The sequence below is a fragment of the Acomys minous genome (genome assembly GCF_964271855.1).
Source record: "Acomys minous genome assembly, chromosome: 14".
Taxonomy (NCBI): domain Eukaryota; kingdom Metazoa; phylum Chordata; class Mammalia; order Rodentia; family Muridae; genus Acomys; species Acomys minous.
Window position 1 is genome coordinate 65488582 of NC_140496.1, and position 22541 is coordinate 65511122.

Consider the following 22541-nt stretch of genomic DNA (forward strand, 5'->3'; position numbering starts at 1 on the left):
CAAGCACTAGGCTGACCTAAGGTGTCATTAGAGTCGAGGATACAGATCACAGATGAAAGGGAGTTGGTGAGAAAGCCTGACTACCACCTTCCCCCGGACAGGGAAGGTGCCTAGCTATTAGGACCCAGTGGGAGTTCCCGAGGACAGATCCTGCCAGCACCCCTCTGCCCTGCCTGACACTGCAGCAGTGAGTAACTGCTGTCCCCACATGTTGATAACCATAGCTCATGCTTCTGAGCCCAGCGGCTCTTCTGGGTTTGAGTGTCAGCTTCCGCGACCCAGCCTTTCTCTTTCCCAGAAACCCTTCCTAGGGAAGGCAAGAACTGGCAGGCTTTTCTATCATACTGGTCTCTAAGCTTCCCTGCCTTTAGGAAGGAGTGAATTTACAGAGACTCCTGCTCCTCGTCCTGAATAGTTGTGCTAAAACTCCAGGTTTTCTAAAAAGCCTTTACTAAATACGGTATAAAAAGCCTTTACTAAATACGGTACGCCTTGCCTTCACAAGTATCTTGGCTCTCCTTACTCAAAGGAGCCTCATATGGGTAGGCAGCTCAGACCCAGGGAGAACCAGCAGAGACAGGGTTCGAGCCTGGGGAGGAGACTGAGGAAGTCTTGTGCCCTCCCCAGAGATGCTTTATTGCGTGGCTTCGCCGGTCATCACTGAGAGACTCTTGGCCCATGCGAGGAGACGGACGGGACACCTGCTCAGCATGTAGCAGATGGTTCCCTGTCCGCTGTGCAGTCAGGGTGAGGGGTGGTTCTCAGCCTCCCCATTGCAGGGCAGGCCTGGGACCCCAGCAGACAGTGAGTGAGTGAGTCTGGCAGCCTGGAGGGAGGCAGTGCTCAGGCCTCGGTGACCTCCATGGTCTGCAGCTGGCTCTCCAGGGTGAGCTCTTTTGCTTTCTTTTTGCTGCCCTCATGTTGCTTCTTCTGCTTCTTAGACGGCTCCTGGTCAATGGGTGCAGGCTTCACGAATGGGATCAGTTCCTGCAGGCCTGGAAGGGAAGAGCCCACTTGGTGATCTGTTGTGTCGGTCACAGCCCACAGACCTCAGCCAAGAATCTGGACAATAACCCTCTCAACAAAGGGCTACCCGCAAAGGGAGGGACAGCTCTACCCTTTCCTTCCCCGGTGTGAATTTAGGATCTGATAGGACACCCACGCCCACGCTATATTCCCAGCACCTGGGGGAAGGCAGACTGTGTCCCCTACGAAAATGGGGCCTATAGTTTTCAAAGGGCCTATTCAGAAAAGTGTGAAGACGGGGGGGGGGGGGGGGGGGGGGGGGGGGGGGTAAAGGGAGTGGGGGGATGGAGCTGTACCTGGTGGCATGAACTCCCTCAACTTCTCCGGCACGGTGATGCCCTTCTCCGTCTGGTAGTTCTCCAAGATGGCGCAGATGGTCCGGGTGGTAGCACACATTGTGGCATTGAGCATGTGCACAAACTCTACCTGGGGAGAGCAGGGTCCACAGGGAAAACTGAACTCAGCCCCGTGCCCTCTCCGTGATGACCAGGAGCCACAACCTCCCGCATCCAAAGGATGGCTTGGATGCACTTCCAACTCTGTGAAACTGGCATTGTTTTTTCTACTGACTGCCTGTCAGGTAACCCTAGGAGGATTCCTCATGCCTGCATGCGTGACAATAGTAGGTTCCGGTATTTTTGGGGGATTTGGTGGAAAGGAAGAAACCACTAGTGTGGCACCTCCTTTTAACCCACACCAAGCCCAACTTGGGACAAATCAGGGTCTGATCTGAGCTATTTGTTTTTTAGTTTTTTGGCATTTTTTTTTTTTTTTTTTTTTTTTAGACAGAGTCTCATTATGTAGCTCTTGCTGTCCTGGAACACACTGTGTAAACCAGGCTGGCTTTGAACTCATAGAGAGCCTCCTGCCTCAGCCTCCCGAGTGCTGGGATTAAAGGTGTGCGCCACCACGCCTGGCTCCATTTTTTTTTTTTTTTTAGACAGAGTCTCATTATGTAGCTCTTGCTGTCCTGGAACACACTGTGTAGACCAGGCTGGCTTTGAACTCATAGAGATCCTCCTGCCTCAGCCTCCCGAGTGCTGGGATTAAAGGCGTGCGCCACCACGCCCGGCTCTGAAGACTGGGTTTAGGAGAGGAGCTTACAATCTGACCTTCTTGGGCGAAAAGAGGGAAGACACTGCCTCCAACTTGTTCTGTGTGGAGAAACGGAGATTATTCTTTCTCTGGAGTTAAGGAAAACAAAGCCAAAGAGAGAAAAGCTGGAATTACCTTGTAGAATAGAGCTAGGCTCAGGTTTCTGTCTAAAAGAACCCAGACCTGACTCAGTAGAAGTCATTTCTAGTGTCTTTTGGGTCTAGACTGAGCTGATTTTCTCATGGTGGTAACGTTCACTCCCAGGAAGATGAAACACAAGTGTGCCCCGTGCAGACGGCCCTGCTGCCGCTTCCCTGGGGGGGCTAACTACCTTGTCCATCATCTTCTTGGTCTGCCCGTATCGGATGCGGAGCCGGCGAGCCTGGTAATCCGTGCAGTTAGAACAGGAGACCAGCTCACGGAAGGCGCCTGAGCCTGGGAACCAGGCTTCCAGGTCGAGCTTCTTACTGGCAGCGTGATTCAAAGAGCCTGTGAAGAGGGCCGTGGGCGGGGCTTCAGAAGGCCCTCAGCAGCCAGCAAGCCTGAAGAACCCTTCACTCCACAGGGTACCCTCAGAAGGGAAACCACGCCCAGGTCTCATCACCAACGCTTCCAAGGGAGAAGCGTGTGATACTTTAGTCAAAGTGGGTAATGACTTGAGCCGAGAGCCGTCTCAGCTGGTGAAGGTGATCTGTGAGATATAGAAAAGGGAGAAGGAAGGGGGGCGGGGCTCCGTACCGGAAACAATGTTCACAATGTGGTAGGGGATCCCCAAAGACTGGTAGAATTCTTCTGCGGTGGCGATCATTTCTTCAAACATCTCCCATGATTTATTGTCATGGGGTGAGGAGTACACGAACTGTTCGATCTGCGGAGGAAGAGCCGCGGAGACAGGACACACTGAGGCAGCTCCACACCGCGGGATCCAGGCCACAGTGGGTCCCACGGAAGACCAGTGCTCAACTAGCCTGCACTAAACCACCCGGGCCAGTCACCATCTTGTGCAGGCTATTGTGCAAAGTGCCCACACTAACCAGTTTGGTGCTCAGTCAGCCTAGGGGGGAAAGGGGGGTTGGGGGGCACGGAGGTGGCCATCACCATCATTTCCTCTCCTTACAGAGGTCGCACAGCTAGTAAGTGGTGGAATCGGCACAGGAGACTCGGGGAGCCTTGTTCTCGTCTGCGCACGAGGCCCCTGCATGCACTCTCCAGGCTCTCCGCCACTAAGATGTCAGCAATGAGTGGGAAAGCGGTACCGCTGGGGCTCTGGGGACATAGACAGCAGCCCTCCCGTGACCAGCTGGACAGGTGAGTGGAAGAGGCCGACTCTCCCTTCCCCCATCTACTCACCTTCTCAAACTGATGGACCCGGAAGATACCCCGGGTATCGCGGCCGTGCGAGCCCACTTCCTGCCGGAAGCAGGTGGAGAGGCCAGCATACTTGATGGGCAGATCCTCTGGCCGCAGCCACTCGTCCCGGTGCAGAGCCGCGATGGGCTGCTCTGAGGTGGCAATCAGGTATTTCTCATCGTAGGAGTTGTCATCAGACTTTTCGCTGCCTTTGCCAATCACCTGTCGGAGGAGCACATGCTAATGACGACTGTATGACTCCATGGGAAAGACAGTGATGCGCACAGAGGATTTTCCTGCCTGCGAAGGAAGGCAGCAGATCTGTCTAAAGAGGAGCCCCTATTTGGAGGTGTGTGTGTGTGTGGGGGGGAAGTATAGTGCATGTGTGCATTCCACTCAGGAAGCTGAAACATGAGTGTGAGGCCAGCCTGGGCTCCATAAAGCATTGCCCAACACACACACACACACACACACACACCCCAAACAGAAAAAAAAAGGGTGTGGTGGCACATGCCTTTAATCCTAGCACGCAGGAGGCAGAGGCAGCCAGATGGCTGCGAGTTTGAGGCCAGCCTGGTCTACAAAGTGAGTCCAGGACAGCCAAGGCAACACAGGGAGAGCCTGTCACAAAAAAACAAACAAACAAATCACAAAAAAAACCAAAACAAAACAAAAAAACAGAAAACAACAACAACAACAACACTGATAAGAACAAAGAAATGCAAAATTAAGGAGCCTAAAAAACTTATTTAACAACTGCAAAACATATAGTGATAGTAAATGGTCAATGCTGGCAGATGTGCAACATCCACTTGTGCACTTAACAAATACTTGTAAGTCTTTCTGCCAATGAAGCAATTCTGAGTGCCAGGCAGACCTAAGCTGTACTTAGCGTCAGCGTCAACTGATCAGATAGAGTTATCAATTTAAGCAGGTTTCTAGTGGGATGAGGAAAGGGATTCTGTTCTACACTAAGATGGTTGGTGCCAACCACATGTGGCTTTTAATATTGAAATTAACTGACATTAAAAAACCTGCTGGGCTGGTGAGATAGCTCAGCAGGGAAAGGCACCGACCCAGCTATCAGGCCTGACTTTAGTCCTCAGGGCCCACACGGTAGGAGAAAATTACCCACTGTCCTTCACACCATGGTATGCACAAGCCTCTCCAACCTCAAATAACTGTAAAAACTGTAACAATAAACACATAAAAGAAGCCTAGACCACTCTGCAAACAGCTAGGTGTGGTGGCACACGTCCTAATCCCAGAGCTCTGGAGGCAGAGCAAGGAAAACCACAAGTGAGCCAGGACTACATAGAAGGACAGTCACAAACAAGCAAAGCTGCAAGCAGGGCGTTCTTGTCATTTCAGTACTCTTAAAAAAAAAAAAAGCCAGACCTCTTGGTGCAAACCTGTAAACCACGCTACTCGGAAGCTTAGGAAGGAGAATTTAAAATTCAAGGTGTACGTAGGTTACAAAGTGAATTCAAGGCTAGCTTGGGCAATTTACTGAGACCCTGCCTCAGAATAAAGAGCGGTGGGACTATACCTCAGTGGTCGCGCCCAGCATTCATGAAGCCAGAGTTCAGTCTCCTGCCATGACAGTACTGCATAGCAGACAGACATCAAGACCTCCTAACACTGAAAGTGGACTACCGTGGCAGCCCTTGTGGAGAACGTACCATGTCATCACTGAACCTTGCAACTTAAAAAGTCAGTGTACCACGCTACTTACCTTATAAAGTTCTTCATCAAACTGGCTGAGCTGTGCCACTTCCTGCATGACCTCTTTCCTCATGAAGAAGGGGGTGTAGATGGGAGTGTAGCCCCGACTTCCCAACGTCCGGAGTGCGTACTGGATTAGGGCCTGCTCCAGGAATACCAGGACCCCCTAAGGACCAGACACAGCACCTGACATTGAGTTAAGTCTTGTCACCAGGCCAGTCGTCTGCCACTCTCCTGCTAGAACTGACATACAGGCCCAAGTGGGCAAAAGCAGGGCTACTCAGTGGTACAGGCAGGTCAGTGAAGGCCACAGACTGCGGTAACAACAACTGGGAGATATTTGTTCTAATGTGGCATTTTATTCCGTTGGTCCATTAAAAACTCTTGTTTGGAAACATTTACAATATTAATTGAACTCAATCCAGGAGACAGACTTTCAGGGTTTTTCACAACTCAATTCCAGGTGATAGAAGGACAACCAATGTAATTATATCAATGTCCGGTCTTAGGGTGTTTACCTACAACTCAGTTTTAGGTGTTAAGATTTTTGGCTTCCGGAGAGAGTGTTTTGCTCCCTTTACTAATAGAAATCTCTCCTGATGCCAGGATAGCACATTGGCAAGATGGTGGGAAATTGAGTGTTGCTATTGCCCAGAAGAGCAAGTTATGGGCTTCATTGTTTTCCTAAGCTGCACACATTACCTGTTTTTCTCCTTATTGCTCTGGCAATTGGTATGCACTATTATTTGGAATTGGCATGGTGAGTACCTCTCCAACTCAACCCCACTCATACAATCACAGATAACAATGCTAAAAATCAAGACAGAAGTATCCAGGGGATTCTTAGCATCCAAGGCCAAGAGCACATCACCTGGGCGCCCTGCTAAGAGACTCCTCTTGAAGAGGTTCAAGTAGCTGGTCCTAGTGAGCCACGAGAGCAATCTCAGCATCTGAGAAGCTGAGGGGGAGCCAGCCTAGTTAGTGGGGCCCCGTCTCCAAGTCCTCCCACCTCCACCCCATCCCATGAGCACAGGCTGAAGTAATTAGCCAGCCAGGGTATGTGGATGGGTGTTTTTCCATGTTGAGTCTGAAAACTCCAGGCTCATTTGTAAACGCAGAATGTGTAAGTGCATGGCATTTACAAAAATTATTTTACCATTTCCTTTTGGAAGAATTCCCTGAATTCACATACCCTCTGCCCAGTTAATCGGTGCCAGCTGCCTCCACCTACCACTGCTCACAGGATGCTGGGTCTACTCAGAGCGCAGGCTTACCACACTGGGTTTTGATTCTTTGTTACTTGTCTGACTGTCCAATTACACTGAGCTCCTCAAAGGCAGAGACTGTTCTGATTCAGTCAGCAAAACATATTCATTATGAAGGATCACTGAGTGGCTTTTGTTCTATGGAATCTGGGTAAGTACTCTCTTGCCTCAGAAAGAGAAGTGCGTCTAATTGCTACACGTTCACAGGCAGGCATCGGGCACAAGTGGAGGATTTGTGAGCCTCTTCAAGTATGAGTACGATTTTTTTTGCCTTTTTTTTTTTAAACTTCCTTCTTTATTCCCTACTGGTTCCCGACTCTTACCTTCAGGAAGTACCCTCGACTACCAGCCACCACGGCTCCCTTTTCGCCTTCAAAGCCATCCACCATCACCACCAGGTCCACATGGGAATACTTCTTTCTGACCGTGCAGTCACCCCAAATGCGCTCTACTTTGTTGTCTGCGTCCTGAGGAAAGAAGAGGAGACGGTAGAGCAAAGGGCACCAGAGCCTTTGTGTGGATACGGTTAACCGAGCACCAGCTCCAATCTCCTGTACAAGCAGAGGAAGGGAACCTCCTACCCAACAGACAAGAATTTACAAACTCGCAACAAAAGCAGTCCTAGTCAGCAAACCTGGAATCCTGACTTGCTCTGAGACCTACAGCCTATTTCCTCTTTACCCTTTTAAAGGACTCCGGCCTCTGACAATCACCTGGGGTACAGAGGAGAATGCGGGATTCTTTCTTTGTGGGCTCCCATTGGTCTCGGAGCCACACGAGGGTGGGCTCCCGGCCCTGATCTCAGTCTGCTCAGGATCCAAGGCCTCCGCACACCCCAGCCGGCTGTGAGCTCCGCGTTCACAGGGGAATGAATGAAAGAGGCACAGATGGGCCCTGCCGCTGCTAGGGTGTCTGGGAACAAAGGCTGGGCTCAGAGCAGCTTTGTGCTGGGGAGGCTCCCGCTCGGCAGGAAACTTTTATCATGCAGATTTCCCTTCAACCTGCAGCTTCCCAGCGGGGGGTGGGTGAGGGGGTTAGGTTGATTTAGCAGATCCCTCCCACAGGACTAACTGCTACCAGGGGCAACACCAAGTGGAGGACAGCAGCCCCATTTAGAAGAGATTTCTGTGCCAGGAGTCTCCTCCTACCTGCTGTCTCTGCCACTTCCCAATCAGGCAGGGATCTGACTGCTGCAATGCTCAATTGGTGGGCAGAGGGAGCACACAAAAGCAGCCTTTTCTGCCAGGGCGCCAGTGTTGTCTCTCCTCCCACACCGACGCCTGGCACTGGCACTGGCACTCAGAGAAGGGAGCCCCCTGCGTGGGGGAGCCCCACCTACCTCATCGTTACTGATGGGCACGGAGGGGTGCAGAAGGTTCCCAATCTCTCGGAGGCTCTCGAACCGCTCGGCCTCCAGCTTCAGCCGTTCCCCATCGCACTTCTGAATGGCTTCATCGATGAGGAGTCGGACTTTTTTAATTTGTGAGACTTTCAGGGCCTACAAAAGAACAAGCCAGACTCCTATAGAGAGCAACACCAGCCCAAGGGCACGGCAGCCATAAAAACATCAGTATCCTAACAGCTGTCCTCTAGTGACAACCCCATGGTAGCATTTTCTGTTTTTTAATTGGAGGGGAGGTGCATGAGGGAATCACAGTTGGAGCCTTAGAATATGCCAGGCAATCACCTTATCCATGACAGCGTTTTAAAAATGGACAAGGAAGCTGCGTGGTGTTGGCGCACACCTATAATCCCAGCACTCGGAGGCAGAGCCAAGCAGATCTCTGCCAGCCTGGACTTCAGAGTGAGTTTCAGGACAGAGAAACCCAGTCTCAGAAAACAAACAACAGAAAAGGATGAGGAATGGTATCACCTGCCTTGCTTTTTTTTTAAGCAACTAGGATTGCAAAATGCAGGCCACCTGTAATGCCAGCATCCGGTGGGTGAAAGACCAGGAGTTTAAGCCTGAGTTACACAGTTTGAAGGCAGCCTGGGTTCTATAAGATCCTGTCTCAAAACAACAGTAAGCACTGAAAAATGAATGCATTTCTGATCAGCGGTTGATTCCAAGGGACAGACAGTCTCGCCTTAGAATCCTTGAGTGTACTCCCTTTCTTTGGAAAGGGGGAAGGAGACACAGAGAGGCGTAGACTGACCTTCCCTGTACTTCACATGCATACACACAGAGCCCCAGACGTTCAATTCTGGGCCTCTGAGAGACTTTCCACTTCTAACTGTCCAGACTGAACCAGCTTAGCACTATATTATGTATTCTCATTCAGGTTTCTCCCGGAAGATAGTAACTTTATTAGAAGCGAGAGGCCCTGTCTTGTTTGCCTTACATGCGTTCCTGCAGCTGTTTCCCACTGCGCTCTAATTTCTCAGGGGAGCCCTCACCAGACCAAGCTAGAGGAATGAGCCCCAAGCCCAACCCCCCAAGCCCAGCAACGCTGCTTCTTCTGGTTTATATTCCTGCTATGTGTCCAGGGTTTCAAAGAACAGTTTGGTGACAAAACCAGATAATTACCACCTGAAACCAACTGCTAAACTGCAGTAAACTGAGAAATTCCTTGCCTTTGTGAAAGAAAATAGAAAATGGAGTTAAGATAAAGCAGCTAGCTCAGTGCCCTTTCTTTTCTTGCCCTTCACTTTCCCATTCCCTCTATCTCTGATGACTAATCTCAGGTACAGAGGATAAAATGTGGAGGTCGGGGAGGCTGGAGAGATGGCTCAGAGGTTAAGAGCACTGACTGTTCTTCCAGAGGTCCTGAGTTCAATTCCCAGCAACCATACGGTGGCTCACAACCATCTATAATGAGATCCGATGTCCTCTTCTAGCCTGCAGGTGTACATGCAGGTAGAGCACTCATATACATAAAATAAATAAATAAATCTTAAAAAAAAAGTGCAGGTCGGCCCACGGTCCAGCGCAGGGAAGCGAGGCTTCCATGCTGCTGTGTGGTACAGGCTGGCTCTTCCTGTCCAGGAATAAGGTGAAGACAGGGACAGAATCATCTTGGAAAAAGACAGAAACCTACAGCTAAGGTGTCTGCGGTGAGGTCATCAAAATTCAGCACATCCTGTGGGACCGACTCATCATCTCCCACTGGCTCTTTTTTCTGCAGGGAGAAAAAAAAGGCAATTTAATCAAGATAAAAATCCTGATATTGTTTTTATTAAGCGCATGCCAAAATCAACACATCATGTACACTAATCAGACTGCATTACATTTAGTAAGCTGCAACCCGTACGGACATTAATTAACCGAAAGCCAGAAATCAAAGTTTCAAGTTCTTATTTATCTTCCTCCTTTCTGATCCTGGAGGGGTCAGTACATTGCGTGAGGTGAGAGACGTAACATCCTGAAAATAAGAAGAGCTTTTCCTACACACCGAACAGTCAAGAATGTATCTGAAATGCTCGTGAACTACAAGGCACCCGGGAGACAGAGGCAGGAGGATTGCTGTGAGATCAAGACTAGCCTGGGTATAGAGCCAGTTCCAGGCCAACCAGGGCTGCATAGCAAGACCGTGCCTCAAAAGAAAATCAAAACCAAACAAAAATCTGATGTGGTAGCCAGAAGCAGGCCCTGAGAATCAATCTTGCTAACACTCTAGAACAGGGAGCTGGAGAGATGGCTCAGAGGTTAAGAGCACTGGCTGCTCTTCCAGAGGTCCTGAGTTCAGTTCCCAGCAACCGCATGGTGGCTCACAAGCATCTATAATGTGCTCTAATGCCCTCTTCTGTTATGTAGGTGTGCACGCAGGCATGTATACATAATAAATAAATAATGAAAAATTATTTAAAAAAACACTCTAGAACAATCCCAGCAATAGGCTAAGGGTTAAAAAATACATCTAAGGTAAGACAAGGAACAAACAGATCAGGGTGACATGTTGGAATGCAAGGGGGGCCCCACCCCTGGTTTCTGTGTCATTATTTGTTAGTCTGCCAGATCTCCATTTCTGGTCCTGACACACAGTGTGTAGAGGATTTGGAGAGTGCTTAGGTAGGTGCACATGAATCTAGGAGCATTAACAACTATGGGACCTCGGACCTGTAAATGAGCAATCACCATGAGCACCGTGGGAATAAAACCGTTAGTGAGAGCCACCTTCATGGCTGGAAGTATAGAAAACTCTGTCAAAGCATGCAAGCTATCACAAAGAAAAGTGTGCCAAAATTCCATGTTGTACTTCGTGCTACACGCCTCACTGGTCTAGTCTCTACGGACACCTACACACATGGCTTTCACTCAAACACATAATAAAAAAGTTATTTTTATTATTATTATTATTATTTTATTTTATTTTTGTTTTTTAAAGACAAGGTTTGTCTGGCCTAGACTCGCTTTGTAAACCAGGCTGGCCTCGAACTCTCAGCAATCCACCTGGCTCTGCCTCCCTGAGTGCTGGGATTACAGACATGTCCTACCATGCCCAGCTCGATATTAAAATATTTTAAAGACGTAGGCTCAATGAGTTCCTAACAAGATCTCTACAACCTAGTCGCAGGGTTGGGGGGTGGTTAGTGCCAGTACAGGCTGGGCCCAGCAGAGCATCAGAAAGGAGGGCTCGCTGGAAACAAGATCTGCTCAAGCTCTCCCGCCCATCAGTTCTCTTACCTTCATTTTCTCACCAATGGTTTTGCTGCATAAGTTCTTCAGCTTGTTCAAGTTGTCTGCCCGAAATCTGCCTAAAATTGAAAAAGCCTGTCAAAGACGCGCGTCACTGAGATGCTCCTTGATCGTGGTCCCTCCCCCCAATGCTCTATGCTTGGTATTAAAGGCTTGGTCTTCAGTGTGGCAGACCCTCTAAGAGGTGGAACCTAATAGAAGGTCACAGATGACTAGCCTCATGCACCAAGGGCAAGGGGCTATACCTATCTTTCCTCTCTTTCTTTGCTTCCAACTGTCACAAAGTGGGTGGGGGTTTTTGTTTTGTTTTGTTTTGTTTTGTTTTGTTTTGTTTTGTTTTAAGACCAAGTCTTGCTACACAGCTTTGGCTGGCCTAGAACTTGCTGACAATTCTCCTGCCTCTGCCTCCCAAGTGGTGGGATTACAGGTAGGTGCCACCATACTTGCCTTCTTCCACCTTTTGTTTGTTTGTTTGTTGTTTGTTGTTAGGCAGGGGTTCTCTGTGTAGCCCTGGCTGTCCTGGAACTGGAGCTGTAGACTAGACTGCCCTCCAACACAGACATCTGCCTGCCTCTGCATCCTGTGTGCTGGGATTAAAGGCGGACACTGCCACACCCAGCTCTTCCATCACTTTGAGTCTTCTCAGTTAACTGTTAGTGACAAAAAAGCTGACTAACCCAGTGCTGACCTCTGCTTTAGACCTCTAAAGTTAGTGCGCAGGAAAAGGCCCATGTGAGGATGAAACTGAAGTATCAGAATCTGGGGCTGGAGAGGTGGCTCAGAGGCTAGGAGCGTATGTAGCTTCTGTAGAATGTTGGGGGGTGGTCTCCTGTTATGTATTCTAATGCTGATTACTGGCCGCCCAGTATCAGGTTGCCGCCTAGACGAGTACCTCCTCATGTACAATGGTGTGTAAACCTTGCTCTACCTAATTTAAAGTTGATTGGTTAATAAAGTTGCTGAAGACTGTCACTGGGCAGAAGAGAAGTAAGTGGAGCTTAGGTTCCCGGGCTTGGGGTCAGAGAGGCCAGGAGGAGGAAGAGGAGGAGAGGAAGCTGGAGAGAGGGAAGTCGCCATTGGACAGGATGGACCATGAGCATGTGGCCATGAGGGCTGGCCTGATGGAACAGAAGCAGCCCAAATGAAACATATGGCAAGGAATATTGGGGAACGTAGCTGGGAAATAGCAAAATAGCTTAGAAGGTTGATATCTGTCCAGTTACTGTGCCTTAAGGCCTTTATTCATCTAAAAGGTCTCTGTCTCAATTACTGGGCAGCTGGCTGAGGTGGAGAAGCCCTCTAGAGTCCACATATCACTTCCACAGCAGTAGAAAACCCAGGTTTAGCTCCCAGCACCCACACCATGGAGCTCACAACTGTCTGAAAAGCCAATCCCAGGGAGAGCCAATGCCCCTGGCCTCCGAGGGCACCTGCACTTACATTCACATACCACCCCACAGGAATGTGAGCATGTGCACACATTCATAAAATTTAAAATAATACAAATAAATCTTGTTTTTAAAAGGAACCATAAGGCAGGCATGGTGGCCCATGCCTGTAATCCTAGCACTCTGGGAGGCAGAAGCAGACAGATCCCTGTGAGTTCCAGGCCAGCCTGGTCTACACAGAGAGTCAGCCTGGTCTATAAAGAGAGTCAAAGACAGCCAAGGCAACACAGAAACCCAAGGGCAGGGGAAGCGGGGGACAACAGAGACCATAATCTATACATCACCACAGAGCAACACAAGAAGTCACCTGGGAGATACTTCTCTGAAGCCTGTCCAATTATCTTTTTTTTTTCTTTCTTTTTAACCCAACCTCATTTGTCCTGCCCAATTATCTTCAAGTTCATTTAAAAGAACCATGGGAAAAGATACTTTCCCAACTGCTATTTATACATACACACAGCATTGATTCTGTTTATCATATTCCTGGCCTTGCTAAAGTTAGTGAGTAATTCCAATTCTGCACATTACGATCAAACTATATGCAAATCATGAGTTTGCTCCTTCTGTCCCAATCTTTGTTTTTTGCACCGTGGTCTGGAACCTGCGTGAAGAAGTAATAGTAACGGCCAGGTGTGGTAATGGAATCCAACTAACACAACGCCCAACTCTACTTATAGTCAAAATGGCGCCGGGCCTGGGCGTGGTAGTACCTGTATCATACACTTGAAGGCTGGAGTTCAAAGCCAGCCTTTATATTGCTCACAGGACACCTATTCTTACAACTATTTTGGAAAACTGCTTTATAGTATCTATTAAGTATGTGCCACGCCAATCCGGTTTCCACTCTTAGATACACACTCCAGCAGCAATGAGTGCTAATGTCCGCACAAGGGTGGACACACCGGGGCTCGAGAGATGACTTCACTGTCTAAAGTGTTTGCTGTGAAAACAAAAAGACCCAAATCTGCATCCTGAGGAGCTGTTGGCCAGCCAGGATAGCCCAACTGGTGAGCTCCAGTTTCACTGAAAGAACCTTGTCTCAAAAAATAAGCAGAGCCGGGCAGTGGTGGCACACGTGTGGAATCCCAACACTCAGGAGGCAGAGGCAGGCGGATCTCGGAGTTCAAGGCCAGCCTAGTTCGCAGATCAAGTTCCAAGACAGTCAGAACTACACAGAGAAACTGTCTCAAGAAAAACAAATAATCAAACAAACACAAAAAGCAGCAACTGGAGAAAATCTTGTGTAGCGGTGCACATCTTTAACCTCAGCACCTGGGGGGCAGAGGCAGGAGATTCCTGTGAGTTTAAGGCCAGCCTGATCTACATATATTGGGTTGGGGCGAAAGCCGAGAAAACTCACTTTAGAGACAGGAAGCTTTATTTTCTGCTCGGGATTTGATCTACGTACCCAAAGGGAGACTGTACAGTATTTTTAAAGGATGGGAACACAAAGCAAGGGAGAAGATGGCAGCTGTTACATGGAGTCAACTGAAATCATGAGACTTAGACGAGCAAGGGAATGAAGAGGAGGCCAAGCTGCGTGTTGTCAATTAAGTCAAGACAGGCGACACATGTCTGACTTACACGCCTTAATTTAGGTAATGGGGTAGCAGCAACTTCGCTATGTACCTCCTTTACTGGTTAAGAGACAAACAGGGAACATCTGAAGAAGGCAGGAACGGCGTTGGGTTCTGGGCCTGGGAACAGGAACTCAGTTTTGACCCTGCCAGCAAAATGGAACTCGTTCCTGAGATGGCTGGACCCCGGAAACTAACATATAGTGAGTTCCAGGACAGCCAGGACTAGAGAGAGGCCCTGTCTCAAAAAGCCAAACCAAACCAAACAAAAAAACATAACACACACACACACACACACAAATAAGTAGAGTGACTGAGCTACCCAAAATATCTGCCCTTCACATGCCATGTGCATACACGCGCACCTGCCCATACATACAGTGCACACACATAGACATATATACCTTTAATCCCAGACAGACAGAGCTCGGTGTGTTTGAAACCAGCTACACGGCCTATTCTAGGCCAGCCAAGGCTACACAGTGAGGAGAGCAGAGAGAACGCTCGGCAGTTGAGGCTGGCGTGATTTCAGAGCAGGTGGGCAAAGGAGGTGGGTGAAGCGGACGCAGCACACAGAATGGGACACGTCACAGAAGTAAAAGAGAGCATGAGCACTGTGGCGGGCTAGAGCCGAGTGGAAAGATGAAGGTGGGAAGCCCAGGCGGGCTTGCAGGTATTTTATGCTTTAGGGCTGCATGCTTTACTGTGTAGTCTCTAGTTAGGTGAGACCGCTGGGCATTTGAGATGTGGTAAGCCTCAAATGAGACTGTGTCAAACACATGTTAGGTTTTGAAGACTTGTAAAAGAAAAAAAGAAGATTTCAGTAAATCTGAATATGGATTAATATGGATTTTAATATGGATAAATACACAAAAAACATAATTTTCATATTTGATAGGTTTGGAGAAGACTCTGAGGAAACCAAAGTGCTTAGAAAAATCTAGGTGCAATTGCTTTGTACCCTGTGATACAGAAGTGAAGTGGCCATCACACCTTCCATCTTGCCTCTGATTATAACCTGGACCCTGGGGTGGAAAGCATCCACTTCATTCTTGCTTCTTGGGATAGCTGCCTGCCTCATAGTGATAGAGAATGAGACACAAGGAAAGAGGCATGTCCATCCGGCACGCTGGCAAAGATGCTGTGTTCCCGCCAAGTCCGCTCCATACAGCCAGTTCTACGCTGCCTGTGCACAAGCTCGAAGTGAGAGAGCTAGGCAGGACCTTCCTACGTCACCTGAGGCTCGCTCCGGGTCCCTTTATGGATTCGGGAGTCAGTGCTGTATCTGTGACTCACATCCCGGCTCTTCTGTATCTCTGTGAGGCAAGAGTGCAAGACTTAGGCTACAAATCCAAGGGTGGGATCAGCATTGCCTCTCCTGGGACTAGAATAAAAAGGAAATCTGTTTGAATGCTCTTCCAATTGTTGGGAGGAAAAAAGATCAGGGCCAGGGCCTGTCTTCAACTGGTAATACAAAGAAACCCCACCCTGCGATGGGGATGCATGGTACATCCCAGAGGCCAGAATCCTGGGGTTGGCTGTGTACCTCAGAGATATTGAATCAAGCAGCCTGGAGGCCAGCCAAGACAAAATGCCCCCCAAATGTGGCCTTGTTCCTCCGCTGTTAATTAAGAAGAAACTGCTGCTCAACACGAGGAGTCACAGTGCGCGCGTTACAGACCGCTGTGTTCCCCACGCAGTCCTGTAGGCACCCACAAGTCTCCGCAACAACAAATGGGGACAATGCCAACGCCTGCTTGGAAGCACAGTCTGAGCTCCTCACTGACACTGGTTTTAAGTTCTTGCTGCCACCAACAGTGGAAGAAGCCCATCTTCTGATCTGAAGTTCAAGATGTGACAGAACCGCGACACAACAGGATGGTGTCCAAAACCAGCCAGGGACTCCTGTGATCCTGGCTACTTGGGAGGCTGAGGCAGTTAGATCGCAGGTTCAAGGCCTGCCTGGGCTACAGACACTTGGGTTCCTCAAGGAGACCTTGTTAAAAAATAAAAAGTATCTACAGAGCTAGAGGGATGACTCAACAGTTGAGAGTGCTCACTGCTCTTGAATAAGCCAGGTTTGGTTGCCAGTACCCACAGGACAGTCACAACCACCTATAATCCAGTTCTAAGGAGAGCCGACACCCCCCCACACACACACACACAAGCTCTTGCATGTGTGAGGAATACACACATACACTTAGGCACACACGCGTAAGAGAAATAAATATTTTCTTAATTATTTGCATCCAATTAAGCCAACAAGATATCCCTCATCACGGGGACCTGGTATGCGCCGCTGCGAATAGCATCCTCCTTGGGAGTGTATGCAGTCTATGGCTTGCTGGATCGCTCTAAGAGGAACAGTTTTCTTGTGGATGTTCACGCCTCTTTTCTCATCATGTCCCCAGGCTCGATTCCAGACTGAGTGCATTGTTAAGCCTCAGGGGACAGTGGCCAGCCTCACACTGGCCAGACCATCGTGTACATCCGCACTATCTTGCAGAGTAAGGTACACGTGATGGAAACACCACACAGGGTCAACTTCAAGTTCCCTGGCTGCCAGAAGATCCTCATCTCAAAGAAGTGAGGCTTCACCGGGCTTGATGCAGATGAATCTGAAGACCTGATAGCTGTGAAGCAGTTTATGCCCAGGGATTGGTCCCTCATAACGACAGCCCCTCCCTAGCGACAGCTTCCTCTCAGTGCTGTTGCACTCCACTAATCGTGTTCAGGAATGAATCTCACAACTAATCAGAGAACAGAACACCCATGTCTCTCCGCTTAGGAAAAAAAGTAAGAAGAGGGCTGAGAGCAAAGCTCAGGGGCACGGTACTGGCTTTGCCTGTGAAGGCCCTGGATTTAATCCTCAGCCTGGCGATAACAGTGATGATAATCTTCAGAAGTGTTACGAGCCAGGCACGGTGCACAGAGGCAGGAGACTGTCAATGTGAGTCCAGACTGGGCTATGGAGTGAGGACCCCTGTCTAAAGAAATTAAAACAACAAAACAACCTTCCATACAGAATTTAAAGTACCCCGGACACAGAGATCTTCCTATCTTCGATAAACCTTTATCACACTCTACCAAGGATGAGGCGCACTGCCGAGTACTGCAACACCGTGTATATCTGCGTATGTGTGCATGTATGTGCATATCTGCATATGTATGTGTGTATGTGCACAGCTTTTCAAAAATACAGGAGACTACTGCACCTCACTCCAACAAACCACACCAAGTCAGAATGGAGACAGCCATGTTAAAGGTTCCATGTCACCACACTGAAACTATTTCCTGTTTCCCTCTTTCCATCTTACAGAAAGTTAAGTTTGAAATGACTGATCTCCTTTTTGCCCTTTGTTTCTTCAACCAGGCTCTATAAAGCCAAGCCCTTCCGTTCAGTTCACTGAAACACTTCATTATTTTACAGAATGAAGTGTTGCTGATTTCTAAAATTGACAGCTGGGTATGGTGCCTTTAATCCCAGCATTCCAGACACAGAGGAAGATGGGTCATGTGAGTTTGAGGCCAGCCAGGGCTGCAACATAAGACTTAAGACAGTCTCAAGTTAAAAAAAAAAAAAAAAAAGGCAAGGCCGTGCATAAGCGTATTCCCAGATGCTTGGGAGACTGCGGCAGGAAGACTGCCAGTTTGAGAACAGAATAGGCAATTTAGCAAGAGCCTAGCTCATAATAAACAAACAAACAAACAGAGGGTTGTGCATAACTCAGTGGTAGAGTACGTATCCAGCATGTACTAAAACCATACGTTCAAATGCTGTAAACAAACACACGTACACACCTTTTTAGCCTGGTGTGGTGGTGTGCACCTGTAATCCCAGGTAAGAAGCAGGATCAAGCCAGGCATGGTAGTGCATGACTTTAATCCCAGCACTCGGGAGGCAGAGGCAGGTGGATCGATGTGAGTTCAAGGCCAGCCTGGTCTGCAAATACAAAGCTAGTGCAGGGCAGCCAGAACAAAACAAAACAGAACAAGAGGCAGGATCAGTTTAAGGCCAGCCTCACTCAAAGATGAGACCCTGTCTGAGAAAAGTAAAATCGTCTTTCTTCATTATATGCATTTGAAAAAAATCTTTTTATCCACCTATTTCTCCCCAGCGCCCTCGGGGCTCACCCATCTGTCTCTCTCCCAACTTCAGGCCCCCCCCCCTTTTTTTTTTTACAAACGTCAATAGTTCCTTGTCTAACTAGTGCTCACCACGTTTAAAGCCAGGTGTGGGAGAATGAACCTGCATTCCCAGCGCAGACAAGAGGGTTGCTCGGGTCCATGAGTACGACACTATCCTCAACAAAACTGCCAGACCTACCCTCAAAAAAAAAATGCTTTTTTTTTTTTTTTTTTTTTTTTTGGTTTTTCGAGGGTTTCTCTGTGTAGCCTTAGCTGCTGTCCTGGACTTGCTTAGTAGACCAGGCTAGCCTCGAACTCACAGCAATCCATCTGCCTTTCCCTCCTGAGTGCTGGGATTAAAGTGTGCCACCATGCTCACTTTTTAAGTTGGCCTTTAACATCTGTCCTATTGGTCACTAAAGAACCTACCACTTATCTCTTCAGATAAGGGTCAAAATGTCCTAGATGTGTATATCATATACAAGAGACCACCAACATATTTAAAGTCACATTAGCTGCTGCCAATACCTACATGGATATAGAAATCTTGATATTCCTGATTATGATTCAAGACAAGATGCTCAGAACACGTTGTGTTTTGTTTTTGAGGCAGGGTCTGCTGGCCTTGCAATGCACATCCTCCTGCCTCGGTCTACTTTGTGCTAGGATTACAGGTGAATGCCACCAAGCCCCGCTCAGATTTATTTTATTTTTCTTTCTTCTTTCCAAAATAGGATCCCACTAAGTTCCTGGCTGGCCTGGAACTCACTATGTAGACCAGGCTGGTCTCAATCCCAGTGGTACACCGTCTTCTGCCTCCTGAGTGCCAGGATTAAAGGTAGGCACCCCCGCACTTGACTTAGAATTTTTTTTTTTTTTAGTTTTAGTTTTTCTTAGAGTATTCTTATCTTTAAAAAAAAACTGGGGAAAAATCTCAATTTGGGGCAATTCAAAACTTTATATTTACACAGAGAAACCCTGTGTTTAAAAAAAAAAAACTTTATATTTGAGTGTACACTTACAAACTACCTGAAACACAGAATGAGTACACAACTGTAACCTAAGCAAATATTTGTTGATATTCTTTTTAAGACTAAAATCAATGTCCCCCCCCCCAAAGATAAAACTGCAACACTCCCATCCGGCATGGTGGTGCACACCTTTGATCCAAGCACTCCCAAGGCAGAGGCAGTCGGATCTCTGAGATCTAGGACAGCCTAGAATACAGTGCAAGCCACAAGACAGCCAAGACAACACAGTTAAACCCTGTCTCGGGGTGGGAGGGTACACTCTTGGATCGCAACTGCCTTTGCAGTACTCTGTTGCAAACCAGGCTCTCAGCTGGTTGCAGACCTATTGCATCAGACGCGCAGAGTCACATGACACTGACAGCATCCGGTCTGCTAGGTGATCACTCCAGAGGCAGACTTGGAGGCAGAGGATTCCAGGGCTCCGTTTAATTTCATGACTGATGCTGGGTTACTTCTATTCCGCCAGCGTCCTTTTTCAAAAAGCTACCACTAATCACAACCATCCTCTGTAATAACAAGCTCTTTTTTTTCTTGCCTCCAGCATCCCTCCCTCCTATCTGATCTAGCATGGAAAAGCCTGATTACTAAAAGTATGACCACAGGGTTAAAGGAAAGGCCATGCCTAAAACTTCGGGATCGCTGCATTTACCCAAGAGCAAACTCCAAAGTCACCAAAATGGTTCGAATGGGGTAAACCTATGGTGCTGCAGATGTCTGAGATAGCAGCCTTTGATCCCATCAAAACCGGGAAGGCCTGGCTTTGCAGAGGATGAGAAAAGCATTGGGAATGACCAAAATGTTAGGAAAGGAAATTCTGATCCGCCCCGAAGTAAAACTACAGCGCTAGCTGGCTTGTGGGCTACCCAAGGCCCTGACAGCTCTCCCTGCGCGTGCGCGCTGCTCCTTCCAGAGGCACGGGCGGCAGACAGCACAGAGCACGCGCGGGGAGGGATCGCGGGCAGCCGGAGCTGCGGGGAGTGGGACACGCCGGGTTCCCAACCTGCTCTAGTGACAGGCGGCGTTGGAGCCAGCCAGTCCCGAGAGCATCTGACAAAAGTTGTAAGTTACGACCTCTGACGCGATGACGGAGTTTAGGGTTCAAGGGACCCAGCGAGCATCCAGGCACTTACATCGTCGCCACTCACTGTCTGCCTTCACCAGCTGGTCCACCAGCCCCGGGTCCTTGAAGCGCTTCTCCTGCGTCTCTCGAATGAGGGCTGGGTCCCCTCCTTTATCCACCCGAAACAAATCCAGGTCCAGCACCATCCTTCTGGCTTCACGAGTTAACACTAGGTGAGGACTGCGCCGCAGGAAGAGCTGGGTGGACGACGCACTACGCCTGCGCGCTGACCTGGTCTCTTTGCGCAGGCGCAGGGTCGCACTCGATGGCTTCTACCCAGGCGGAAGCCGCAGTGGTAGGCGGAGTCGGGAGGAAGCTGTGTGAAATAGAAAGGGCATGGCCTTCTGCCTGATGTTTCTCTTGAGTTAAGCTTCTTTTTCTAAGGCGCTGTGAATGCCTCAGTTTCCTCTTGTTGAAGGGCGTATCTCTCTGTGTGGACAGAAGTCAGAGCGCCTTGCAGATGCCAGTTTTTCTCTATATTAATACCAGAGGACAGCTACATATTTTATTCACCCAGCTACCTAACCTTAAGATTATTGAGCTCTGGAGCGCTTTGTTTTTGATACAGCATCTCACCTTATCCTTCTGACTGGCCTGCAACTATGTAAACCAGGCTAGCCTCCAACAGAGTCTTGGGATTAAAGGCCTGTGCCACTTCAGACCTGGCTTTTTTGCCCCACCCCCCAACAAGCCTTTGCCAACCTCCCCCTCCCCTCCCCCCCCCCCCCCCCCCGAGATAAAGGACAAGTCTAGGGTACCGTGATGAGCTGAGGGAGACTGAGGAAGCAGAGCAATGGGAGCTTATAGGTCTTCCCTTCGCTCCCTCACCGCCCCCCCTCCGCCCCCCAAGCACCTCACCCTCCCCACCCCACCCCCCACCCCGCCTCCTGCAGTTTTGACTGCAGTTCTAGGTTTAAAACCAGGGAACGAAGGGCTGTGGATCAGGAGATTAATCCGTGTAATATAGCACAAGTCTCTTCTCACACGCCCCTCCCCCCAATCCAATTGAACTTTAAGAAGTTGTAGCTTAGCATGGCGTAGCACGATGGGAGGCAGAGGCAGGCAAATCTCTGTGAGTTTAAGGACAGCCTAGTCTACAAAGCGAGTCCAGGATAGCCAAAGCTACACAAAGAAAACCTATCTCGAGGCGCTTTTTTTCCCCCTTATGTTTAAGACTGAAGCTGGGACTGGAGAAATGACTCAAAGATTAAGGGAGGTTCTGAGTTCTATTCCCAGCAACCGAATGGTGGCTCACAACCACCTATAGTGTGATATGATGCCCTCTTCTGGCCTGTGGGTGTACATGCAAGCAAAGCACTGTATACATAATAAATAAATAAATAAATCTTTTTTTTTTTTTAAGGCAAACTGGCTGGGTACTATTCTGTGTTTACTTAATGTGAGCATTGCCAAACTAATCTATAAACACATTCATGTTACTCTTTTGTTTGTTGAGACAGGATCTCTCAACATAGACCTGGCTGTCTTAGAACTCACTACATAGACCAGGCTGGCCTCAAACACTGCAGGGAGCAAAGAGGTGTTCCACCAAATCCGGTGTCCACACCTGTGTTTTTTTGTTTTTTGTTTTTTTGAGACAGAGTTTCTCTGTGTGGCCTTGGCTGTCCTGGACTTGCTTTGTAGACCAGGCTGGCCTCAAACTCACATCGATTCACCTGCCTCTGCCTCCCAAGTGCTGGGATTAAAGGCGTGCGCCACCACACCCAGCAACTAATTGTTTTTGAGGCAAAGTCTATGTAGCCCTGGTCATCCTGGAACTATGTAAACCAGGCTGGCCTCGAACTCACAGAGATCCATTTGCCTCTGCTTCCCCAGTGCTGGGATTAAAGGTGAAGGCCACTCACCCGGCTCCATGCTAGTTTTTACTGTGCTATTTTTAGAGTCATTCCAACTCTGAGTTTTCTATTCCCTTCTATCAGAGAGACGCAGTAGCAGAGAGCACTGCTGCTCTCCTTCGGGTGGGTGAGAGGGGCTTTAGGGCTCTCCTGGATCAAGGAAAACTGCCAGATGTGGGAGCAAGAGAACCGAGCCAGCCTCTCCCTCTGATAAGTTGGGGTGACAAGTCAAGGCTCCTGTCACACTGCACCATGTAAGAAGCTGCACTTTGGGCTGGAGAGAT

The 22541-nt window shown here is 48.7% G+C and overlaps 1 protein-coding gene across 2 annotated transcripts; it reads right to left on the reverse strand.

The window, feature by feature from the left end:
* Positions 1 to 582: 582 nt before the first annotated feature.
* Positions 583 to 20641, reverse strand: SARS1 (seryl-tRNA synthetase 1). Of its 2 annotated transcripts, XM_084756346.1 has the most exons (12): positions 20412 to 20639; positions 11086 to 11156; positions 9500 to 9580; positions 7801 to 7959; positions 6785 to 6928; positions 5207 to 5362; positions 3472 to 3693; positions 2860 to 2989; positions 2453 to 2610; positions 2139 to 2210; positions 1323 to 1452; positions 583 to 995 (listed from the first exon to the last, which is right to left on the reverse strand). In XM_084756346.1, the coding sequence occupies exons 1-12, from the start codon at positions 20545 to 20547 to the stop codon at positions 844 to 846; spliced, it is 1611 nt and encodes a 536-aa protein (XP_084612472.1). In that variant the 5' UTR covers positions 20548 to 20639; the 3' UTR covers positions 583 to 843. The 2 variants fall into 2 exon arrangements, with proteins under 2 accessions (XP_084612472.1, XP_084612471.1); XM_084756345.1 differs by lacking the exon at positions 2139 to 2210 and having other exon boundaries at positions 20412 to 20641.
* Between the last annotated feature and the right edge of the window lie 1900 nt (positions 20642 to 22541).

Bases quoted from the DNA above. Each gene is read 5' to 3' on its own strand.
- SARS1 (XM_084756346.1), bottom strand. From the start codon at position 20,547: ATGGTGCTGGACCTGGATTTGTTTCGGGTGGATAAAGGAGGGGACCCA. The intron at 2,211-2,452 runs GTAGTTAGCCCC...CCTTAACTCCAG, and splicing joins CCAAGAAGATGATGGACAAG to AGAAAGAATAATCTCCGTTT. The intron at 1,453-2,138 runs GTCAGATTGTAA...TGCTCTCCCCAG, and splicing joins CCCTCTTTTCGCCCAAGAAG to GTAGAGTTTGTGCACATGCT.